The 23,543-nt window shown below is 43.3% G+C and overlaps 1 protein-coding gene across 2 annotated transcripts; it reads left to right on the forward strand.

Annotated features, from left to right (window-relative positions):
- The first annotated feature begins 2,091 nt into the window (after positions 1 to 2,091).
- Positions 2,092 to 23,453, forward strand: NT5C3A (5'-nucleotidase, cytosolic IIIA). Of its 2 annotated transcripts, none has more exons than XM_032959662.2 (9): positions 2,092 to 2,327; positions 11,162 to 11,260; positions 14,665 to 14,734; positions 16,820 to 16,866; positions 17,953 to 18,038; positions 18,435 to 18,524; positions 19,448 to 19,610; positions 20,695 to 20,895; positions 21,794 to 23,453. In XM_032959662.2, the coding sequence occupies exons 1-9, from the start codon at positions 2,202 to 2,204 to the stop codon at positions 21,893 to 21,895; spliced, it is 984 nt and encodes a 327-aa protein (XP_032815553.1). In that variant the 5' UTR covers positions 2,092 to 2,201; the 3' UTR covers positions 21,896 to 23,453. The 2 variants fall into 2 exon arrangements, with proteins under 2 accessions (XP_032815553.1, XP_032815545.1); XM_032959654.2 differs by lacking the exon at positions 2,092 to 2,327 and adding an exon at positions 8,456 to 8,747.
- The last annotated feature ends 90 nt before the right edge of the window (positions 23,454 to 23,543 follow it).

Consider the following 23,543-nt stretch of genomic DNA (forward strand, 5'->3'; position numbering starts at 1 on the left):
TTCGTGAACACAAAGCAGACCTTAAACACGGTAGGACCAACACCTCGGCCGTAGCAGATCATTGTTATAATTCAGTAGGCTCACATGGCATTGACTTTTCCAAAACAGAGGTTCTTTGTAAGCCATCTGGCTACCATGAGAGATTCGTTCATGAGGCTATCCACATATACAAGCACAGAGACAATTTCAACCGAGAAGATGGATTCTGGCTTAGCAATCATTGGAAAGATTTGATAAACCATTTCAGGTCTTAATTGATTGTTCACGCTTACAGTGGCTTTCAGACAGCATACATTAATTTTTCGTCTCCCCCCTCCTCTTTTCAGAACATAGATGGACTCGTCCTTCTAAACAAACTGCCAAATCGCTGCGCGTGGCGCTGCCGTTTTTTTATAAATAAATAAATACACCGTTTAAAAATAAATAAATTTATGCAAACCGACACACCTGATGACGACCGTTTGTGTTATGGTCGAAACGTCGTGAGAATTTTTATTGTTTTATATATATATTATTATTTTATTGTTTCCCTTCAACGTGACTTTATCGAAAGAACTAAGAATATGAATTACTGCAGTCACGAAAGCTTTAAATCAAAATTTAATATTATACCTTCCAATCTAAACTACATGGTATAATATCATATCCATAGACAAATTCCACCTTTGAATTATACAATGCGTTACTATACACTACCCTATACTTTAGAATATAAAATATTAGACATGTAATATTACACCATGTCTTATTCTATCAACCCTACAGTATACCACACTGCTGTATATTCACTATACAATTACGATACTATATATTGCCTTATGAATTATGTTAAACATTACAATGTTATACTATTTATTATTATACCACATGCTATAAACCATACCATTGACCGTCGTGTGAAAGGTATTAAGAGGCAGTGCCAGCGAATGGACTGCGGTCTGAAAGTCACCGTAAAATACAATCGCTGGCACTGCCTCTTAATACCTTTCACACGACGGTCAATGGTATGGTTTATGGCATGTGGTATAATAATAAATAGTATAACATTGTAATGTTTAACATAATTCATAAGGCAATATATAGTATCGTAATTGCATAGTGAATATACAGCAGTGTGATATACAGTAGGGTTGATAGAATAAGACAGTGTAATATTACAAGTCTAATATTTTATAGTCTAAAGTATAGGGTAGTGTATAGTAACGCATTGTATAATTCAAAGGTGGAATTTGTCTATGGATGATATCATACCATGTAGTTTAGATTGGAATGTATAATATTGTATTGTATAGTAGTCCAGTTTATAGCAGAGTTATAATGCAGGACAGAGCAGCGCACCTTGGCTGTCCTGCTGTGGTGTTTTTCTGTGTGCCCACCAGCCACCCTCCTCCGCTCCGGCAGTGGTGCTGGGTCACATGCTAATTAATATGTTAACTCCGCCCACACAGCTTAAAAGACGCCGCCCATGCTTGGCCAGTGTTCACTCAAGCGCTGCCCTCTGGACAGTCCTGTTTCTTCACCTGATGAAGGCTACTTGTATTTTTAGCTCTTTCGGTAAAGTCACGTTGAAGGGAAACAATAAAATAATAATATATAAAACAATAAAAATTCTCACGACGTTTCGACCATAACGCAAACGGTCGTCTTCAGGTGTGAAAAAACAACGGCCGTTGTTTTTTTCACACATGAATTTTTATTGTTTTATATATTTTATTGTTTCCCTTCAACGTGACTTTACCGAAAGAGCTAAGAATATGAATTACTGCAGTCACGAAAGCTTTAAATCAAAATTTAAGGCTACTTGTGTTGTGGCCGAAAACGTCGTGAGATATTTTATTGTTTTATTTTTATGATTTTATTGTTTCCCTTCTACGCGACTTTACCATAAAGAACCAAGAAGATGAATCCCTGCAAAATCTTTAAATCGAAAATTTTACAACCGGCTTCACCGGGCGCTAAATCAACGTCAACAAATTGGCGCGCCCAATTCGATTCCGGAATCGTAAAGCCCGCGCAACTACCAGCGAATCGCCGTGCCACGCAAAAAAAACCACAACAAACAAATCCAACCGGAATCGATCCGGCGGATCGCGTAAAAACTGGCGGAAAACCGATCAATCGACTCCAGCTGTCCGCCGAGCTCGGTTTTTTTTTCCTGCGCGGGTTCGACTCCCGGACCGTCGCCGCCTTGCCCGTCGCTCATGAACCGCACCACGGCCGCCGTAGGCGCCGGGGCCGCGCTGCTGCTGGTGCTGGGGGCCGCGGTGTTAGCGCAGCTGCACCTGGGCTCCAGGCGGCGGAGCCGGCGCGGACGCATCATAGACATGGTGGGCGACGGGGAAGGCGCTGTGTTGTCGTTTCCTTGCTCACTTCTGCGCGGGGGGGGGGGTGTTTGCTTTGCGTCTCGAAGAGTGTCCACGCGTCTCTGGGTGACCTTGCGTCCATGGCCCTCCTTGCGTCCCTGGGTGTCCTTGTGGCCCTATGGCCACGTGTGCCTGTGTCCTTGTGGCCCTATGGCCACGTGTGGCTGTGTCCTTGTGTCCCTATGGCCACGTGTGGCAGTGTCCTTGTGTGTCTATGTCCTTGTGGCCCTATGGCCACGTGTGGCTGTGTCCTTGTGTCCCTATGGCCACGTGTGCCTGTGTCCTTGTGGCCCTATGGCCACGTGTGCCTGTGTCCTTGTGGCCCTATGGTCACGTGTGGCTGTGTCCACGTGTGCCTGTGTCCTTGTGTCCCTATGGCCACGTGTGTCTGTGTCCTTGTGTCCCTATGGTCACGTGTGCCTGTGTCCTTGTGTGTCTATGGTCACGTGTGGCCTGTGTCCTTGTGTCCCTATGGCCACGTGTGGCTGTGTCCTTGTGTCCCTATGGTCACGTGTGCCTGTGTCCTTGTGTCCCTATGGCCACGTGTGGCTGTGTCCTTGTGGCCCTATGGTCACGTGTGCCTGTGTCCTTGTGTCCCTATGGCCACGTGTGGCTGTGTCCTTGTGTCCCTATGGTCACGTGTGGCCTGTGTCCTTGTGTCCCTATGGCCACGTGTGGCCTGTGTCCTTGTGTCCCTATGGCCACGTGTGGCTGTGTCCTTGTGGCCCTATGGCCACGTGTGGCTGTGTCCTTGTGGCCCTATGGTCACGTGTGCCTGTGTCCTTGTGGCCCTATGGCCACGTGTGCCTGTGTCCTTGTGGCCCTATGGCCACGTGTGGCATCTCCCCGTTGTGCGGTGCTATTCTTCCTGCCTCGTGTGTCCGTCTTGGTGACCACGTGTGCGCACGCGCGAGTCTCTATATCTGTGTATTTTTTTGGGGGGTTCATTAATTGTGACCGACTGCGAAAATAAGTACGTTTGGCAAGACACACCGAGCTGTAAGGGGGATGGTGACCGGTGGTCGAGACCAACATGGGAGTGGCAAACACGGCCGAGAGCGATGAAATCCGATTAGCACGGTTGGCTGCTTACGGTGTTGGAAGCAGTTCAACATGCATGCCCACATCAAGCATTTGCTAACTGGAAAGTTTCATGACACAATCGAGAGAGATTTGACGACTGGAATGACTTAAATATTTCGTGACTGCAGGATTTTAATATTCTTGGTTTATTCGGTAAATTCACGTAAATAGAAAACAAAAAACTAAAATATTTTAAAATTAAAATAATACTCATTTAAAATACTAAAATAAAAATCTATCTTTATATATATAAAAGGCAAATTTGTGATTACGTTTCTGTTCAAAATAAGTAGCGTACTTCCCGACATGCAATAAACTTGACATTTTCCATGTGGGTACTTTCCAGACTATATACCATGCAAAAATTATAAAAAAATATATATATACTTTTTTAAGGGGGGGGTTGCTCAATAATGCGTATACAGGTAGTCCCCGACTTACGATGGTCCGACTTACGATATATTTCGATCTTACGATGGCGATAGCGACAAAATTGTAAAATATATTTTTTATTTCGCGCAGCAGGCAAACGCAGCAGCGTACTACGAGGTACGATACTGTAACTTTATCATCGCCATCCTCTTCCGACAACTAAGTTAATGTAGCCATCAACAACCTAACATCGTTCAAGTATGCAGACGACGGACAGAATCTTGGCGAGTACAGTACAATATGATACGTTACGATAGTTCAATGCATGTATGATACGTAGCTTTAGCCATTTCATTTTAGGGTTACCACGATACGATACATATGTTCAATGCATGTTAAAAGTTTTTTTATAGCAGATAGGATTGTTTCCTGAAAAAAACTTTCAATGAAATTGCAGTTCATATGGGTGATCCAAATGTTGTCTTTGTCCCGCATGATGCCAATTGCTAAAAAACACATTTTACAAGATAAAACATTGTGGGTATGAGCAGAGGCTTATCATTCCCCCATGAAATAAACGGCCGTCCAAGTATAGTACCCAGAATTCAATGGCTTATACATAAATTGGTTTGTGCTTTGATCATTTACCTGCAAATGAACCTATGGTGTGTTGCCATCTTCACATTGGTTACAGAATATCCCTCGCTATTAGTGGCTACAAAGAGTTGGTACAACAGTACACAGTTCAAAAATTAAAAGGTTTTTGTGATCCGCAACTTTCAATGTTCACAGTGATGCCTGGGCGAGATTTGAAGCTTTCGTGACTGCAAGGGTCCATACTCTTTGGTTCTATTCGGTAAAGTCACGTAGGTAAAAAATAAAACAAAAATCACGACGTTTCGGCCACAGCACAAGTGGCCTTCATTAGGTGAAGGGACCATGCTGTCACGAAGACAGCGTTGGAATCCAATCCAACGTCGTGGATTCCAACATTTGGATCACCCATATGATTTTTGTTGTTTTATTTTTTACCTACGTGACTTTACCGAATAGAACCAAAGAGTATGCCTGGGCGACTTTGTACTTGAACAGATTATTTGGCAATACTGCGTTGGCTTAATAGATAATAGTAAACTATTTGATAGATCATTGGGTGTACTTGCTGTTTCATTCATATGTGTATGTGTACTGACTCATTTGTAATTTTGTGGGGCTATTACCTCCTTAGCAATGTACCAGTTTTAATTTTGGTTTAACATACTCTACTGCCCACCACGTAGCTTTGCACAAGTCATATAACAACTTTTTTGTGTACGTGTCACCCATTCCAGCATTATCCTAGCTTATCTCTGCTTATTTTCCAAAACGTGATGAGATCGGGTTCATTCCCGGTGATTTAGTCATAGGCGGTTTAAAATAATTTGGTGTTAAATCCCGTAATTCTGCCACGCTTACATCTCGGGGGCTATAGGTCTAATTTTGCCTCATGTGGAAAGTTGCATATTGGTGATATTTTAACGTGCACCGTTATTAGTTTAGTAATGTATCCGTTTCTGGGGGAAAAAATAGTATTGCTTTGCAGGGAGTTTGGTGACCCTACATTGTCGAACTGTGGAATATCCCACCACTTTTGATTTAAAGCTTTTGTGACTGCAGTAATTCATATTCTTAGCTCTTTCGGTAAAGTCACGTTGAAGGGAAACAATCAAATAATTAAAGATATAAAACAATAAAAATTCTCACGTCGTGAGAATTTTTGTTGTTTTATATCTATCTATTATTATTTTATTGTTTCCCTTCAATGTGACTTTACCGAAAGAGCTAAGAATATCCCACCACTTGTTCTTGGCTACTATGAGAGATGATTGCCATGCCACAGTCATATGTGGGAAGGAAATGACTTGAATTTTTGTAAATGCATCAATAATTTAGTTATTAGTGTAATGCTGCTCGTTTTCCAGGGCAGGCTGTATGGGCTATTTAAAATTGTCTATCTGCTTCCAGAAAATACTGTGCATCACCATCTATCTATGCCCTGCTGTGCTTGTAATTACAGCTGAATTCCCCTTTAAGTTGTTTCCTTTGCTCTTTGGTTCTGTTCGGTAAAGTCACGTAGGCAAAAAATAAAACACCAAAAATCACGACGTTTCAGCCACAACAAAAGCGGCCTTCATCAGGTGAAGGGACCAGGCTGTCTCGAGGACAGCGGTGGAGTGAAACACAGCCACGCTCAGACCGCGACCTTTAAGCTGTGTGCGAGGAAACAAGGTGCCTTGACAAAGGAATTAGCATAAAAAAATAGCATTTGATTGGCCGACTTAGCATGGTGAACGGTGTAGAGGTGGTGTACATGCGGGTGAACATGCTGGTTGGCGCGGGGGGGGGGGGGAGTTTACCTATTGATGGTGTGAAAAGGGAATTTGTAAGAGCTGCGAAAGTTTGGGGTACCACTACTTGAAAAATATACTGTACCATTGAAAATTAGTTTAATGTTTGGTTCGATATAGAACATCTTTCCAATGGTTGCTTAATTTGAAACCATCTCGGTTGAAATTGTCTGTGTTTGTAGATCTGAATTGCCTCGTGAACAAATCTCTGATAAAAACCCGTGGGTTTGCAAAGAACCGTGGTATCGGAGAAAATTATATCGTGATCACCCACAGCGTTGTAACAGTGATAAGCTACGGCAGAAGAATTCGTTCTGCCGTGTTTCAAATCTGATTTGTGCTCGCGAATTCGGTCAGCCATGTCGCTTTGTCTCCCCAATATAGCAATCACCGCAGGTACAACTCAATTTGCATCCACCCTAGTTTATCCTTGTTCTTAGTATTTTTACATTTATGGTTGCATTTATTTATTTCCTTAACTACACGGCTCTGCAAAAGGCCCCGCCTGTTCGTAGTGTTTTAGCTTTATGTGTGTCAGGTCGTGTAAATGAACACACTTTTGTAAGGTACATCTGGTTACCATTTTTGTGTAATAATTGTATGTATCTATTTAATCAGGAGATTAAATATATCCATTGAGTTGCATGAAACACCTTGCCTCTTCTGCAAGGATTATTATACTCAACACACAGGGATCAAATCTGCCGTATGAAGTTTGGCCCTTCACAATTAATGAAAACATTACTGTAGGGTGATGGAAAAAAAATATGCATTACCCTTTCTGGCAATAACCCAGGTATGATGTTAAAACACCAAATAGACACCTATTGCAATGCATTAAGTCTGTATAAACCACACATGCTTGTGGTTAAACAAGCAAATAAACATCCTCTGATAATTAATATATACGTTGTTTTGAAACTGATCGGCCTGCACCAGCCTTCTTTATGGCCTTGTCTCACGAGTGTTAGACTAGAGTGCCAAAAGGCCAGCAGCAGAAAGGCAATGCAAATATCAAAGCATTTTAATAGCTCGAATTGAGTAGTTATTACTTTAGGGCAGGGGTGGCCAACCTGTAAAAGACCAATAGCCACAAAGTACCCAGGAGTTATGCAAAGAGCCATCATGGGACCTCCTTTACCAGTACCAAAATATAAGAATAGGTTTTTCCCATTTTTTTCTGGCAACAAAACTGAAACCTTTTTACAAGGATTCATGTCTTCATTAACCACAATACCTGCAGTCAAAATGCAAACAAAAAACATACTCTGATAATATATGCATTGTCCTTAAAACTGATTGGGCCACACCAGAGACAGCATTTTTTTTAGCCTCGTCTCAAACGATGTTAGACCAGAGGATGCCAAAAGGCGTACAGCTCAAAGACAATGCCACTATCAGAGTAATGAGAGCTCGGGGTGAGCATCTACATTATGGGACCTCCTTTGCCAGTACCAAAATATAAGAATAGGTTTTTCAGGGTCAACCAGATTGCCATGGCCCGGGGCAACCCTGCCCCTGGGCTGACACTCTCCCGCTCCCCCTTGTGGGAGCCTGCATTACACGCTATGCGTGGTGCTCTCGCTATCCCAGCGCTCACCAGGCCCCGCTTGGGCTGGTACTACACCCGCCTACGGGGTGTAACGCGATGACGGTGCATCGCACGCCGTGCTCTGCGAGAGCCGGCCTCACTCTGCAACACGCACGATGCAGTCCGAGATGTAAATACGTCGCACGCCACGGCCCTCCAGGGCCGGCACCACACAGTTACATCCCCAATGTCACTACATTTGCATTCTGACCACAAGTATTGTGGTAAATAAAAAGCAAAGGTGTTAATTGAGTTAATTGGCACTGTAATGGAGACCACGACTCGGATTGGAAATGTGAGTTAAAATCTTTGTTGGTCAACTCGGCTTATCATCTGTGCGTGTAATGTTTGTCCTTTGACAATAGTAACACTCGCGATGGGAATCCAGAACATCCATAACTAGCTCGGGGCCACAAGTGGAAATGGTCCACCATTCCATTTCTTGTTTTGAGCAGAAACATGCTTTCATGTGAAATGCAAAAGTTTTTTCATTAGAAGTAGCCAGCAGGCCCACACAAACAGGCCATCAGGCAAAGTACTTCACCAGGAGAAGGTACTGAGCATAGCTTTGTACGCTTCATAAAAGCCTTTTGAATTGTGCGCCCCTCTGCTATACTGGCCAATGACGGTGCAGCTTTTTGCAGCGCCCTTCCAGCCACTAAACTTGCCCCCACACTGCGCGGCACCTGCCTCTGTTTTCTGGCTGCCGCACCAGTACGTCATCTCCGCGTCTGCCAGTCCCGCTAGGCACATGTACTGATAAGAATAGCCGGGCCTGTGCCGGGGACTTTGGGCGAGCAGTTCACTCTCGTTGCTGTGATGATGCCTCCCCGGGCGTGTACCCAGCTCGCTGTGCTGCTGTGTGTGCTGCTGCTGCCGTGCCGATCGGGGAAACCAGACTGGAGCGGCCATCCTAGTCGTGACGCGCCTTCGTGTGTTGCCGTGCTAAACGTACGTACGTACGTGTGTTTGTGCGTGCGTGCCCTTGAGTCGTGGGGAACGGCTGCCCTCGGGTGCAGCATAGCTAAACAGCTAGTATGAGAGCTTTCTTTTAGTGAGATGCAGTGGTTCGTGTGCTGCACCATGGATTGGATTCCCAGCCATGTACATCAGTGGCAAGTAGTATATGCCCTTTGTCCATGGTATCCCTTGGGTTTATTTATCCTCAACTTACTAACGAGTGCAGTGTATAATCAGCTCTGGATGTGTTGCTGCTGGGCCCCAACACCTCTATGTACCATGCCAGCATTACTAGGTGCTCTAAGGCTAAATGAGAAATCTTTCCCAGGTGTCCGGGAAATTGACCTGGATTGTGCTAGACAAAAGCTGAGCGATCATGTGTCATTCACAGCTTGACAAAAAAACATTCAAATATTAAGTAATAGTCACTGCCTCGTGGCTGGAACAAAATGCTTGTCATTAACCCTGCTATACTTGAATTATTTTTCTTGGTGATACAATGATGGTTGTTACTGACGTTCATAGCCGTTGAAAGGGGGGAAGGGCATCACCCAAATAGATAGAACATAACTGGCACAGCCCTGGGTGTGACGTGTAGCTACGGCTCTTAATAGCAGCGGTGGTGGAAATATCCTCAGCCGTGGTTTATATACCACCACTACCAATTTTTGGTTGAATATAAAAAAAGTCTGATTGTTTACGGAGTAGAAATGTAAAGCCACTCATTGACTTAAAATTTGGGTGCTCAATCTTTAAAGTTTGTTAATTGCATATTCACACAGTTTTGTTTCACGAATGGAATTTATGATACGTAGTCATTCATTTTAAAGCCTTTCAATTATTTTCCTGGTTCCAATTAAACCATAGACAATCCAGCGTCATGTTGTGCAGGGGTAGAATCTCGCATAGATGCAAGCTTTAATAATGATGCTTTGCTGAACAATGAATCCAGTGGGCTTTCTTTAAGGCTATTGAATGCGATGACTTTTAGGACCTTGTGGTCTCAGATTCTATTCAGGAGAGTCCTGCTTCTGTGTTGATTTAAATTGTTTCTGACTAAGCAACGGAATGTATTATTAACAACCGAATTTATATGGAAACGTAATGTTTTCAATTTTATTGTAGCGCTGTAAATGGGCTGCGTGCACTTACCTGCAATAGCAGACATGGCCCGTCAGGGGCAGTACCTTGCACCGGCAGGGAGGTCGCTACAGTCCCCAGCCCCAAAGCAGGAGGGGGCTGTGGGGTGTTCTGGGATCCCTCGAGACCCCTCCCAATAGGAGGGGGCTGCGGGGTGTCCTAGGATCCCCCGGGACCCCCCCCTCCCCCGGAACTCTCTGGAATTGGAGGCATGGCCAGAGGCTGACACACCTGGAAGGTGTATAAAGCCGGACCTCTCAACGGGTCCGGGGCCAGTCCAAGACAGAAGCCAGAAGACCAGCTAGCTAGGACCCTGGGAACTCCCGGCCCGACGTCCTTGTAAGGGCTGGGTCCGAGTGGGCCAGTGGTCGGGACCCGTACCTTGGCTGGGTCGGGTCGGCGTAGCCTCCCCTAGGTCACTCGTAGCCGGAGGACTGAGAGCCATAGCCCCATGCTAGGACATGCTAGTCCGGAGGCTGTACCTCCCCAGGTAATAGGTAAAAAGGGCTGTTGCTTTGGTGAAGGCTGGGACTGTTACTGTTAGCGTTTATTGAAATAGAAGCGTTGCCTCTACGAGTCGTCTCCGCTCTCCGTGAACCCACTACATTATTGTAAATAACAAACAAATGTCTTGTCTCTTTGGTTCTTTTGGTAATGTCACGTAGGTATAACATAAATCACAACGTTTCGATCGCAACACAAGCGCTTGTGTTGTTATTTTATACCTACGTGACTTTACCTAAAGAACCAAAGAGTGGATTCCTGCAGTCACGAAAGCTTCAAATCAAGATTGAAATGTTTTGTCATCTCTTATTTTATTTACATCTGTAATTTTTTCATAACGCTTGCATTTCTCCTAGTTTTAATTTTATCTACACCGTTCAACGATCATGCTCCACTGTAACTGTTCAATAACACCTAGTTATTCAGATAATGTAATAGTTTGGTCACTGGTCAACATGTTTCCAATTTTAAGGCTTTGGCATGCATTTCAATGGCAAAGACCATTAGGGGTGGCACCTCCTTTGATAGCCTTGAGCCAATGATGGGAAATTCTCATAAATGTAACCATGGTTGACTTTCCACAAAATGGTACTCGATTTATACATTTTTGGGTGAATAATGAGACGAGTCCACTTCCCAATCGAGACTCGAACTTCCGAGGTGAGTCCAGCACTTCAACTATAGAGCCATCTAGCTTGAGTGGCAAAATATAACTTGATTTTTGTACTGTCTCTCTGGCACTGTCTCTCATGCATCCACAGATGCCTGAATTCCAGAAGCGGACGGTGCACATCCGTGACCCTGAGCGGGTGGAGGCCATAATGTGTGGCCTCATCGAGGGAGGAGCCTCAAAGCTGCAGGTCTGTGTGTCTGTCTGTACAGTGAGGGGAAAAAAGTATTTGATCCCCCGCTGATTTTGTACATTTGCCCACTGACAAAGAAATGATCAGTCTATAATTTTAATGGTAGGTTTATTTGAAACAGTGAGAGACAGAATGACAACAAAAAAATCCAGAAAAACGCATGCCAGAAAATGTTATAAATTGATTTGCATTTTAATGAGGGAAATAAGTATTTGACCCCCTCTCAATCAGAAAGATTTTTGGCTCCCAGGTGTCTTTTATACAGGTAACGAGCTGAGATTAGGAGCACACTCTTAAAGGGAGTGCTCCTCATCTCAGCTTGTTACCTGTATAAAAGACACCTGTCCATAGAAGAAATCAATCAGATTCCAAACTCTCCACCATGGCCAAGACCAAAGAGCTCTCCAAGGATGGCAGGGACAAGATTGTAGACCTACACAAGGCTGGTGAAAAAGGTGACAACAGTTGGTGCGATTATTCGGAAATGGAAGAAACACAAAAGAACTGTCAATCTCCCTCGGCCTGGGGCTCCATGCAAGATCTCACCTCGTGGAGTTGCAATGATCATGAGAACGGTGAGGAATCAGCCCAGAACTACACGGGAGGATCTTGTCAATGATCTCAAGGCAGCTGGGACCATAGTCACCAAGAAAACAATTGGTAACACACTACGCTGTGAAGGACTGAAATCTTCCAGCGCCCGCAAGGTCCCCCTGCTCAAGAAAGCACATATACATGCCCGTCTGAAGTTTGCCAATGAACATCTGAATGATTCAGAGGACAACTAGGTGAAAGTGTTGTGGTCAGATGAGACCAAAATGGAGCTCTTTGGCATCAATTCAACTCGCCGTGTTTGGAGGAGAAGGAATGCTGCCTATGACCCCAAGAACACCATCCCCGCCGTCAAACATGGAGGTGGAAACATTATGCTTTGGGGGTGTTTTTCTGCTGAGGGGACAGGACAACTTCACTGCATCAAAGGGACGATGGATGGGGCCATGTACCGTCAAATCTTGGGTGAGAACCTCCTTTCCTCAGCCAGGGCATTGAAAATGGGTCGTGGATGGGTATTCCAGCATGACAATGACCAAAAACACACGGTCAAGGCAACAAAGGAGTGGCTCAAGAAGAAGCATATTAAGGTCCTGGAGTGGCCTAGCCAGTCTCCAGAACTTAATCCCATAGAAAATCCGTGGAGGGAGCTGAAAGTTCTAGTTGCAAACGTCAGCCTTGAAACCTTAATGACTTGAAGAAGATCTGCAAAGAGGAGTGGGACAAAATCCCTCCTGAGATATGTGCAAACCTGGTGGCCAACTAAAGAAACGTCTGACCTCTGTGGTTGCCAACAAGGGTTTTGCCACCAAGTACTAAGGCATGTTTTGCAGAGGGGTCAAATACTTTTTTCCCTCATTAAAATGCAAATCAATTTATAACATTTTTGACATGAGTTTTTCTGGATTTTTTTGTTATTCTGTCTCTCACTGTTCAAATAAACCTACCATTAAAATTATAGACTGATCATTTCTCTGTCAGTGGGCAAACGTACAAAATCAGCAGGGGATCAAATACTTTTTTCCCTCACTGTATGTATATTTAACTTCTCTCACACCGTACATAGCCAACCGTGCTAATCGGAGGTGTGGGAGGATAAACTAAACGCCAAAAAACTATTCGAAACAAATTACTTTTAAATCTAGATCATTTAAGTGCACCGCTCCAGTAGCTTCATAATATCGCAACGTCTTCCCAGTCCCGCAGCACCCCACACAATGCAGCACGTCGCACTTTCGTCTCATTTGCACAGCACGTTCCCGGCTATGCTGGTTCCTCATCCTAGCTTCGGCTGTCCACATGAATGTCCGAGCTGCCCCACCCCTGCCACCATTACCCCTTTAGCAAGTTGGGACCGTAGCCATTGCCCTTGGCACACTTTGTTAAAATGGCAGTGGCGATTGCCTGAGATGCAGCACTCTGGAGGCAAGGGTTTGTTAGATCGTGCAAATTTGTGAAATGCGAGTGTAATGACTCTCGGACAACTTCTTGTCTTCTTTATTTATTAATGCACGTCGCGCAGATAACGTGGTCTCGTATCCTACAATTCTTTTGATAGGATAACATACAGATACTTGGGCTAGCACAACACCCAAGTAGCGACGACGCGAAGACAGCGATGATGCCGAGACAGCGACGGCCCAAAGACAACAACGATGTGGAGACAGTCAATCCCGATCCCACAGCAGCCCTGAGCTCCCTCGCCCACGCCTTATATTTCCCCGGCGTGGCCTCGCTCCGCCCCCGGCCACGCCCCCTTTCTCAAATTGTCTCGGCCAATCCCGAACTTCCCCGATGGTACCCTCATGTAATTATCCCTCGTGACCACTTGGCACGCACTGTCCCTACCCCCGCACTGTCTCCACACACGCACTGTCTCTCTCTCCACAGTCCCTACACTAGCATCAACTCAGCTGCAAGGTGGCTAGGAGTTGGCAGGACAGCAAGTGGGTTTGTGAACCTGCCTGTGATGATTTGCATTTTATTAGCTTGTATGCATGAGGTTTCGGTTTCCTTCGACTTGCAAAACGTTCTTAAAGTGGAATTGGTCAAACATCTCAATACATGACCCTATCAATTAAATCTTGAGAGACTGTGAGCCGTCGTCCCTGAATAGATTCAATTATTATAAGTGCCGAGCACTGGCTAGGTGGACTGACTCCAGAAACGGTTTAAGGGGATGGTGACCATCCGTGTCGCTTATCCTACATCAACACGGTTGTGTTGAAGAAAAATTATGCAATGTGCATCTTACATACCGTGTAAGAAAACATGTTTTGTTTACTAAAATGACATAGCAGGATCACGGTTAAGGCGATGGCCCTGTTTCAGAGTGGAAAGATAGGGAAGCCAAAAGCGTTTGACTACTGTGATTGGAGAGAGCATTTTACAATGTGGATTCAAAACGTTCGGCATTTAAAGGCTGTTTGAACTTTGAAATCACTGATTTAACAAATACTTTTCTGTCAGTAATTGTTGGGTAGTAAACCAAAGCATCAAAATGTTCAAACATAATTTATTTTAATGAAATAAATGTCTAATATGAACTTGACAAGGCACGAGGTGATGTGCATTGGGAGTACAACAGATGAAATGCTATTGCAATGAAGCGGATGAGCTCTCATTTTTAACCTCGAAGTCCTTGGGGCAACACCTACAGGGTTGCATATTCAGGTTCGAGAAAAAAAAACAGCGGTTTATTTGTTTCACTTGTACATAGTTAGCTTAATATACGCAAGGCACTTACGCTTGACAGTGCTGAAGCTGTTTTACATTTTAGTGATGGCATTGAATGTTTTTTTTTTGGTGTTTCTTCAAATGAGGTTTCATTTATTTTCTTCTGTCTGCAGATCGTCACAGATTTTGACATGACTTTAACGAGATTTTCGTACAATGGGACACGCTGCCCAACCTGTTACAGTGAGTATATTGGTAGTTTAACACGTAGTAGGCTTTCGCGACCAATATTCATAATAAAGGTTTTTGGGTTAGATCGCGTTTATTTATATATATTATATATATATAAAACCGGGAGCAAGCGAGGGCTTTACCATTCTGGCGAATTGCCCGATGATGCTGGATGTATTTACCAGCGAAACGTCGTACTCAAACTGTTAAATGTTGTGGATTCACTCTTCAACACACCGGTGGGCTAAAGTAGTGAATTATTTGTCTTTTGTCAACGTGACACTTTTTTTTGCTGATTGGCCGTGTCGGGTGGTGGAGGGTTATGACACATTTATAAATAAATGCAATCTAACCCAAAAACCTTTATTATGAGTATATTGGTACTTTAGGCTCACCCTTTGTTTCGTGGGCTCTCGCCTAGTTGTAAATTCAGTTGACTAATGGGTATATTTCTTCCGATGGATGAGGCCAACTTACGGAATGGCAGCCGAAGGTGAGAACACACTCGAGAGAGGTGACTTGTAACGGAGATGGAGCTATGAGATCGATTCTTGTGTAGGATTGCGACGGATTGTGGCATTGCAGGACCATGAGGGGCGGCAACAGGGTGGGTAGATGTACATCCAACTGTGGATAGACTATCTTATATTTTTTAAAGCTATGACTGACTTATAAATTACAACTGGGCATGTGTACATTCTTAGTCTTTCAGTGTTTAGTGCCTTGTTTGGTGCGGTTGTGGCGTCTTCAGTGGAATTGGCCGTGGTGTCTTTATTTTGGAAGCAACATGATTTGGGATCAAACTATTGAGCGTTAGTGTGGAAGGGTGATTTTATTTGCATGCTTGTGTAAGTGTACTCGTCAAAATCTATTTCGTGAAATGGTCTCCCTCGCTTCTTGTCTCACTGCTTCCCTTGATTCCTCACCCCATTCTTTGCAAGAAATCTGATTTGTCATCATGAATATTTCATTTTTATTAAAATAAATGGAATTCACATGAAAGGACATTTTCCCATCGCTGTCTTGGCAGTGTCTTTCATCATGCAGTATCAATGCATATTGGACCAATGCCTTTAATCAAGAAAATTGAGACGATCAATGGATTACATGGCGATGCGATTCATGTGCCATAAGACACCATCTGCAGAGTAGTGAGGGTTTCTATTTTGAGCTATGGTAGTAAGTATATTATACTCTTTGGTTCTATTCGGTAAAGTCACGTAGGTAAAAAATAAAACAACAAAAAATCACGACGTTTCGGCCACAACACAAGTGGCCTTCATCAGGTGAAGGGACCGGACTGTCCAGAGGACACTCCAACGCTGTTTTATTTTTTACCTACGTGACTTTACCGAATAGAACCAAAGAGTATGGATCCTTGCAGTCACGAAAGCTTTAAATCTAGATTAAGTAAGTATATTGTTAGCATAGCTTCAAATATTCAACTTATGTGCAAGAAAACAATCTTATTAGTTTGTAACAATTTTTTTAATGAATTGTATTCTGAGATTTTTCTCAGGCAACACAAATAACATTATCAGTTTAACACGTAGGCTTTCGCGACCAATATCATCCATAGACGTTTTGTTTTGGGTTAGATCGCGTAAATATGTCATTAAAACCCACCACCACCCAACACGGCCAACTAGTAAGGGTTGTCATGTAAACAAAACATGCCAATTCGTCACTAGTACAGCACACCGGTGTGCTGGAGAGCCAAGCCACAATATTTGCAATCTGAGTACGACGTTTCGCCAGTAATTACAACTAGCTTCATCAGGCGACAGCCAGATTTGTGGATAAGTCCACCTGTTTCGTTCCTTTATATAGAGGCATAGATGTGGTGACCACGCTTCTTCGCTCTTGCACAAAATGTCGTAAATCCTCTAGGGTTAATAAAATGCGCACCACTCTAGCAAGTTAACTTGTCATTCTCGGGATAAACTTACCCTTGCCATACGGAGATTAGAGCTACCCAGTGTCTTGAGCATGGAAACACGATCACTTCTTCGCTATTTGTATTATTTGGCCTTTTAGGTCATGAAGTTTATTGTTTTGGCATTTTTATTTTAAAGGAACTATATTTTTTATTTGCAGACATCATTGAAAGCTGCAAGTCCGTTACAGAAGAGGGAATAAGGCAGGTAAGGGTTTCGTACAGTGTTTAATTATACATCTCTCTCTCTCGCCTAGTCTGGATAGTGCTTGATGGGCAGCCACTGTACATAAAATAAATGTTTGTAGGCTGCAGAGGGCAGTGCAGGAAAATAATTTTCTGTACTATGCTCCCAACATATGTTCACTGCCTTTACCAAACTAAATTGACCAGTTTAACAAGTAGGCTTTCACGACCAAAATTATCCATAATAAATGTATTTTTCGGGTTAGTGTATAAATATATTTGACCAGTGAGGTCATTTAACCTCCATGACCTGCAGTGTGAGGATGCCCTTAATTGACAAAGGATGTATATTATGTCAATGAGACCAGTTTTTATTAAAATACAAGCCTCAAAGGCAGCTATTGCTGACCCATAACAATGTTCACCTGTAGATCTGAGGGCATCTGAATAGCTTTTCATGCACAGAAAACAGCACTGTCCTATATACTCTTGGAAATGTTGGATACTTTGTAATATTGTGCTTGACTAACGAATAGGCAGGATGTCACGTGAGGCCTGCCTGCTAAGGTCTGGCGTTAAACAGAGAAGACTGGAGAATGCGCGCTGCCACTTGCAGAATTCATAACCATCTGCAAAGCGCCTGCCGTACCGACCAGTTGAGAAACACGTTATCAAGTATTGCGCACGAGTATAAAATATATGTGGGCTGCATAGTATTATGGAAAAAACTCGTAATACCATGCAAGTCAAATAGAAGGTGCTTGCTCATGAAAGCCCATGGGTTCTACCACCAACTTGACTGAATTTTATAAGTCTTGCAAGTTCTTCAAGTTTTTAATTTTGTTCTGTTAAACATCAGTAGGTCATGAGTTCAAATCACATGTATCTGTCAACAAGGCCCATCAGAATGGCAGAATTAACACAATGCATATCACTTTATTGGAATTCAACAGTGGTTGACCCATCAAGAGACTGATGCCTGCCATTGGAATGTGATATTTCCACCACTAGCTTAATATGACTGCTGTAAGTGTATGCAGGGCCAATCTCTCCTGGCAGTAGTGGCCACGCAATCTTCCCCACATGACCCGCCTGTGTTATTTTACAGCTGCATGCCTTAAAAGACAAGTACTACGCCATTGAAATCGACCCAAAGCTGAGTAACGAAGAGAAGCTTCCCTACATGGTCGAGTGGTGAGTTCTGCTGTGTTCAACTGTGGTTTCAGCACTCGGATTGAATACGTGGCAGTTTTATATACCCAATAAATTATCGTGGAGTCTCCAGACTCTTTCAGGAGGGTCCTGCATGAAGATCATTGGACAATTACGTTAAAAAATACGGTTTTGCATGTAGGAACAAACAGAATGACCCAGAGAAAACCCATACATAGCAGCCAATGTTAAAGCCTGTAGCATCATTTTGCGAAAATGTTCTAGAGGGGAAGTATGATGTTCTTCTAATAAGACATTGAAAGATGATGCTTAATCAACCGAGATATTAACAATTTGCTGTTGAGCCCATCTTTGTATTGACTCGGTGTTGAAGCCGTGGGTTCACCTCGTATTGTATGCATGACATCTCCCATGCAGGTGGACCAAGGCACACAACCTGCTGGTGCAGCAGGGCCTCCACAAGGATGAGCTGGAGCATGCTGTGAGAGACTCTGACGTCATGCTCAGGTCTTCAATATTGTCACGTTCATCATCATTAACATGGGTCTCGAACACAAATCACTTTCATGTTCATCATTACCACATGTTATACTGTGCCAAAATAAAAATAAAATTATGAAAAGTAAAACATCATTTGTGTAAAAAAAATAGTCTTGCATTCGGTTTTACACTTAATTTTGGTATATTACATGTCCTACAATGAGCATTTCTCTAACAGGATGTATGAAGGTGCTGCCCCCTAGTGTAGATTTGAGGTCCCTTGAGATTGTTGAAACTCGCTGACCCGCCCATACGGGACATCTGTGAAAAAGAGCTTCTTTGCTCATCGGATTCCTCCAGTCTAAATAAAGATTATGATTTCACAAGTACAGCAAAAGCTCGTCCTGTTACTTTACCATCTGGAATGCTCAATGAACTGCCATCTGTTACAGACGGCAATATAAATCTTCCTTCACGTATCCGGAATAATTGTGTAAATATTCATAATCCGTTGTGAATGCTCAACTTCATTCAGTACTGGATATATCAGGTGACACTTAGGCAAGAGCAACTACATTTTCAGTGCAAAGTTTGTGAGTTCAAATCTCGACTTAAAGCTTTCGTGACTGCAGGAATACATATTCTTGGGTCTTTTGGTAAAGTCACGTAGATAGGTTGTTATTTTTTTTTGAACCTATCTACGTGACTTTACCGAAAGACCCAAGAATATAGTTCAAATCACATTCGGTCAATAACATATGGGCAGACAACAGTGGTTGTCTGAAGAAGAGATTGCCATTTCCACCACTGGCTCAGGGCCACGAATGGAGGTGAGCACCGCCCCATACACTAATTTGAGCTTTGGGGAAACACCGAGTGTTGAGGAAGCACGGCGACCCATAGGAACGTTACACTCTTGGTTACTTCGTTTCCTGCTCTGCTACGTGCAGGGAAGGCTATGTGTGGTTCTTCAACCGCCTGAACGAGCGGCACGTACCCGTGTTCATCTTCTCGGCGGGTGTGGGTGACGTGCTCGAAGAGGTCATTCGCCAGGCAGATGTGTTCCACCCCAACGTTCATGTCGTCTCCAACTACATGGATTTTGACGACGGCGTAAGTTGCCTGCTGCTCCTCTTCCCAACCCGCACGATCATCCGTCTCTCCACAGACAACTCCCCCGGCTGGGCCCTTTATCAGGCCAGAAGTATGCTATTTCAGGCCACAACTTGTTTCCATGGAAATACAAATATGAAAGCTACTTGGGATTGGGCTGCTTACAATTTTAACCAGCAGTTGCATCACCTTTTTTATTCTAAGTTTAAGAATTAAAAGCCAGGTTGAAAAGATTTCCAAAAGACATTAGATTTTTCTGGGAAGTGAGTTCCAAGCCTTAGCTTAATTGCCATATTTCAACCTGCCCCATATCTCGCGCTCAACGCTCCAAAACTCCCATCCAAGCCCTTTTGTTGCCTTTGCGTTCAAACCGAGGAGGAAGCACCTTCGCTGGGTGAGAACGAACCTAGGTGAGGTCAGGTGAGGTGGGTGGAAGTCAGCAATCAATGTTTACAAATAATCACTTTTTGTGAAATGTAATGTATGGCTAGGCTCGTTTAGGTTATGCTAATAAAATATTTCTCTTATTGTGGAGTTGTTCGCGTAAGGTGAAAGTACTACGAGTGAAAATATTAAATCGTGTTGTAATTTGTTATGGCAATAGTTTATTTAGCAACTGGTAGGATGACGTATTGCTGTAATGTTCATTCATTATATTTTGCTTAAATACATGCCACAATGTGCATGTAGGCATAGAAGATTTTTTTTTACTAAGTACGGATGACACTGGTAGAGCATTGGACTTATAATTGTAAGTGGTTGTGGTTGACTGACTCGTCGTCCATCTTTGCTTGATAAAATAAGTACAGCTCTATCATGGGACCTCCCTTGCCAGTATCAAAATATAAGAATAGGTTTTACCATTTCTTGCAATAAAACAGGTGTTAAGATGTTCAAACACGAAACTGAAACCTTTTGCAAGGAATCATGTCTGGATGATCTGGTTAATGCAGACATGATTCCTTTCCAGAAAGGGTAAAACCTATTCTTATAAGTACAGCTTTGTTGGAATGTAAAGGCGGTCATCCCACACAGAGACTGGTCCCCTGTATCTATGTGACGTCTGTGTCCCTGTGGACGGCAGGGTGTGCTGCGGGGATTCAAGGGAGAGCTGATCCACATCTACAACAAGCGAGAGGGCGCACTGCGCAATGCCGATTACTTCAAGCAACTGCGCAACTACAGCAACGTTCTGCTGCTCGGAGACTCGCTGGGAGACCTGCACATGGCAGACGGAGTGCCCAGGCTGGACAACATGCTCAAGATTGGCTTCCTCAACGACAAGGTGGCCCCACCGAAACTGCTCTCCCTGCGCTTGCCCTACTTGGTTGGAGTTTTTTTACAATTCAGCCCGTGCAAACTGCAGTTCCCCGCGGAATTCCACACGTGCGCCTTCTAGATTTTCGTCGAGTGCTCGGTGCAATCAAAATGTCGTATTCAACTCCTGCTCAGTATCAACTCGGCCTGTATCCTCCACTCACTTTGTGAAAGAGGTAACATTCGAAGTGTTGTCTGATAACTGACCTGCAATGCCCGATCCATAAATACGAAGGAGACATCACAGCGATACACTCCGCTGCTCCTGACGCGGTTGTCTGGGCTTGACCACCTGAATGTGAAATTGTAGTTGTTGCTCGGCATCTACATCAGCTATATGAAAGAAGAAAGACTGGCCTCTGCCTTAAAAATATTGAATTACCAGTTACACCAAAGTCAGCAGAACCTATTGCTTGTTTGAGCAAGATAACTTTAAAAAATTCAGGATTAATACAACACTGGTTTATGGATGGCTGACACCATCACACTTCACCATAACCCAATTATTTTGCTTAATCCAACAAATGTTGATAACTGAACTAAGATTTTTCTTTAGCTTATCCCCTTTGCCACCTTCCTTAGGATGCCCACTGCAGTGCCTTTGTGATACCTTTACTTTTAGCATTTTATTTATCCACAAAATCCTCCCTAAATCTTACTTCTAAATAAAGTTCCCCGTTGGGATATTTGGCAAATTCCTTGTTAAATATTTTTCAGACGGGAGGGGGGAAAACCAAAGTACATGGACAAAAGCAAAGCATATGAGGGGCTGTTAAATCCACAGATAAGTTGACAAACTAATCGCTGAAGTGGATGTTTTTATTTAACCTGTTTTCCATCGTGTGCCATGCTTCTTCTGCGAGCAGGTGGAGGAGAGACTGGAGAAGTACATGGAAATGTACGACATTGTCTTGGTGCGAGATGAGACGTTGGAGCTGGCCAATGCCATCCTGCAGAAGATTCTGTAGCCCAAACACCATGGTCCATCAGTTACAGCAAAAAAAAAAGTGACTCCACCAGTCCCACCCCAATCCCCATCAACCCCAGCAGCTCTGATCTTTGCTCTTCCCCATTCTTAACCGTTAACTGAATGGCTTCATACTGCATGAGTATGAATCTGTTTCTAGTGTAATCGTGCAAAACCACTGCACTAAAACCACTACGTTTGAATCTCTATCTCGCTTGGCACATGTGCCTGAAAATATCTGTGGAGAACATGTTGGCCGTTTTCTTTCATTTGAATCTTCCAAATTGTAGAGAAACATCATCATCCACTTTGAGAGTAAATCGTGAACTTGATTATTTTTTATCGATAAAGCGGTCACTTAACATTAATTTTTATTGCAAAAATGCCTTTAATTTGGAAATAGCTATTAATTGATATCCCTACCTATTCAAGCATATTCCAAAGAAGGTAACAACCAATATATTCGGAACAGAAAGAGTTGAAGTAGATTGATACAGGGGGTTCTCATGCAGTGGTTTTACAAAGTAAATGTACACACAGGAAAAAATTGCTATTTTTACAGAAGCGTTCTTTGCAGAGTTAAACCATGTTGTGGATAGTGTTTTCTTATTTAATTTAAGAATATTTGTGAAACGGTAATTGGGCAAACGGCAGTTTGTGCGTGGTGCGAGGGGAAACTGCATGTTTGGCTGTTGTTCCTGTGGGGCAACATCACACAGAAACTCTACATATGGCTGCCCTGGCTCACTGCTTGTGGCCACGTGTGCTATTGATCTCCTGCTTCTACAGAGATCGGTGGCGCACGACATCTGGTGGTATGTGTTGCAAGCACCAAACCGAACCCCTGCTTCGTGTGAGGTTTAATTTTGAGGATAGAATTGCACGTAGGGTGAGGATTACTGCTTTTAAAGGTGACAGTAGTCCTGGTACTGTATTAGGATTGTTCATTGCAAGTGTAGTGTTATGGCTAGAATTGCGTTTAGAATGCACGTTTAGGTTGATAGGGTTCGTTGTACGATTGTTAGGAGAGTGTTAGTTTTGAGGTTAGGGTTAGCATTCAAGTGAGTGTTATGGTTCGTATTAGTACAACACCATGACCAATGCATTTAATGAAAGTGCTTCGTGGAAATGATTTGCGATAAATGGAATACCAAATGTAAGGGTTTGAATCTTGCTACTTGGATGCAGCACCCCACCAAACCTGTCCACCATCACCATTATTTAACTCCCAAGTCAAATGCTTTCCTCTGCTTTTAAGTGCTGTGTGGAGCACTGCGTTTAAGGCAGTATTCTCTTAACGAAGCACAAAGTTACGCTGGCAAATTGACCAAACACCGTGCATGGTTAGCCTTGTGCATTTTTGGGTTTAGTACGCAAAGCAATTTGTTCCCCTCTGTCGTCAGTGCACTCCCGAAATGTGCCACAAAAGGTGCAAGGCACATTTAACTTGTAGCAGTATTGAAGGAAATGTATTTTATCCAGTGCCAGGTGCCTCTGGAATTGCATTAAGATTCAATTGCTTTATTTTTATTGGAATAAATATCTTTGTGCGTTCATAATGTGCTCTGATGCTGATTTGAATCATATACCAACCAGTTGTGAATGTGTGCTGGAAAATGCATAAGTTTTTTGGATATTGGTTGCAAAAG

Source organism: Petromyzon marinus, chromosome 2 (genome assembly GCF_048934315.1).
Source record: "Petromyzon marinus isolate PM22_M1 ecotype Great Lakes invasive population chromosome 2, UKy_Petmar_22M1.pri1.0, whole genome shotgun sequence".
NCBI lineage: Eukaryota > Metazoa > Chordata > Hyperoartia > Petromyzontiformes > Petromyzontidae > Petromyzon > Petromyzon marinus.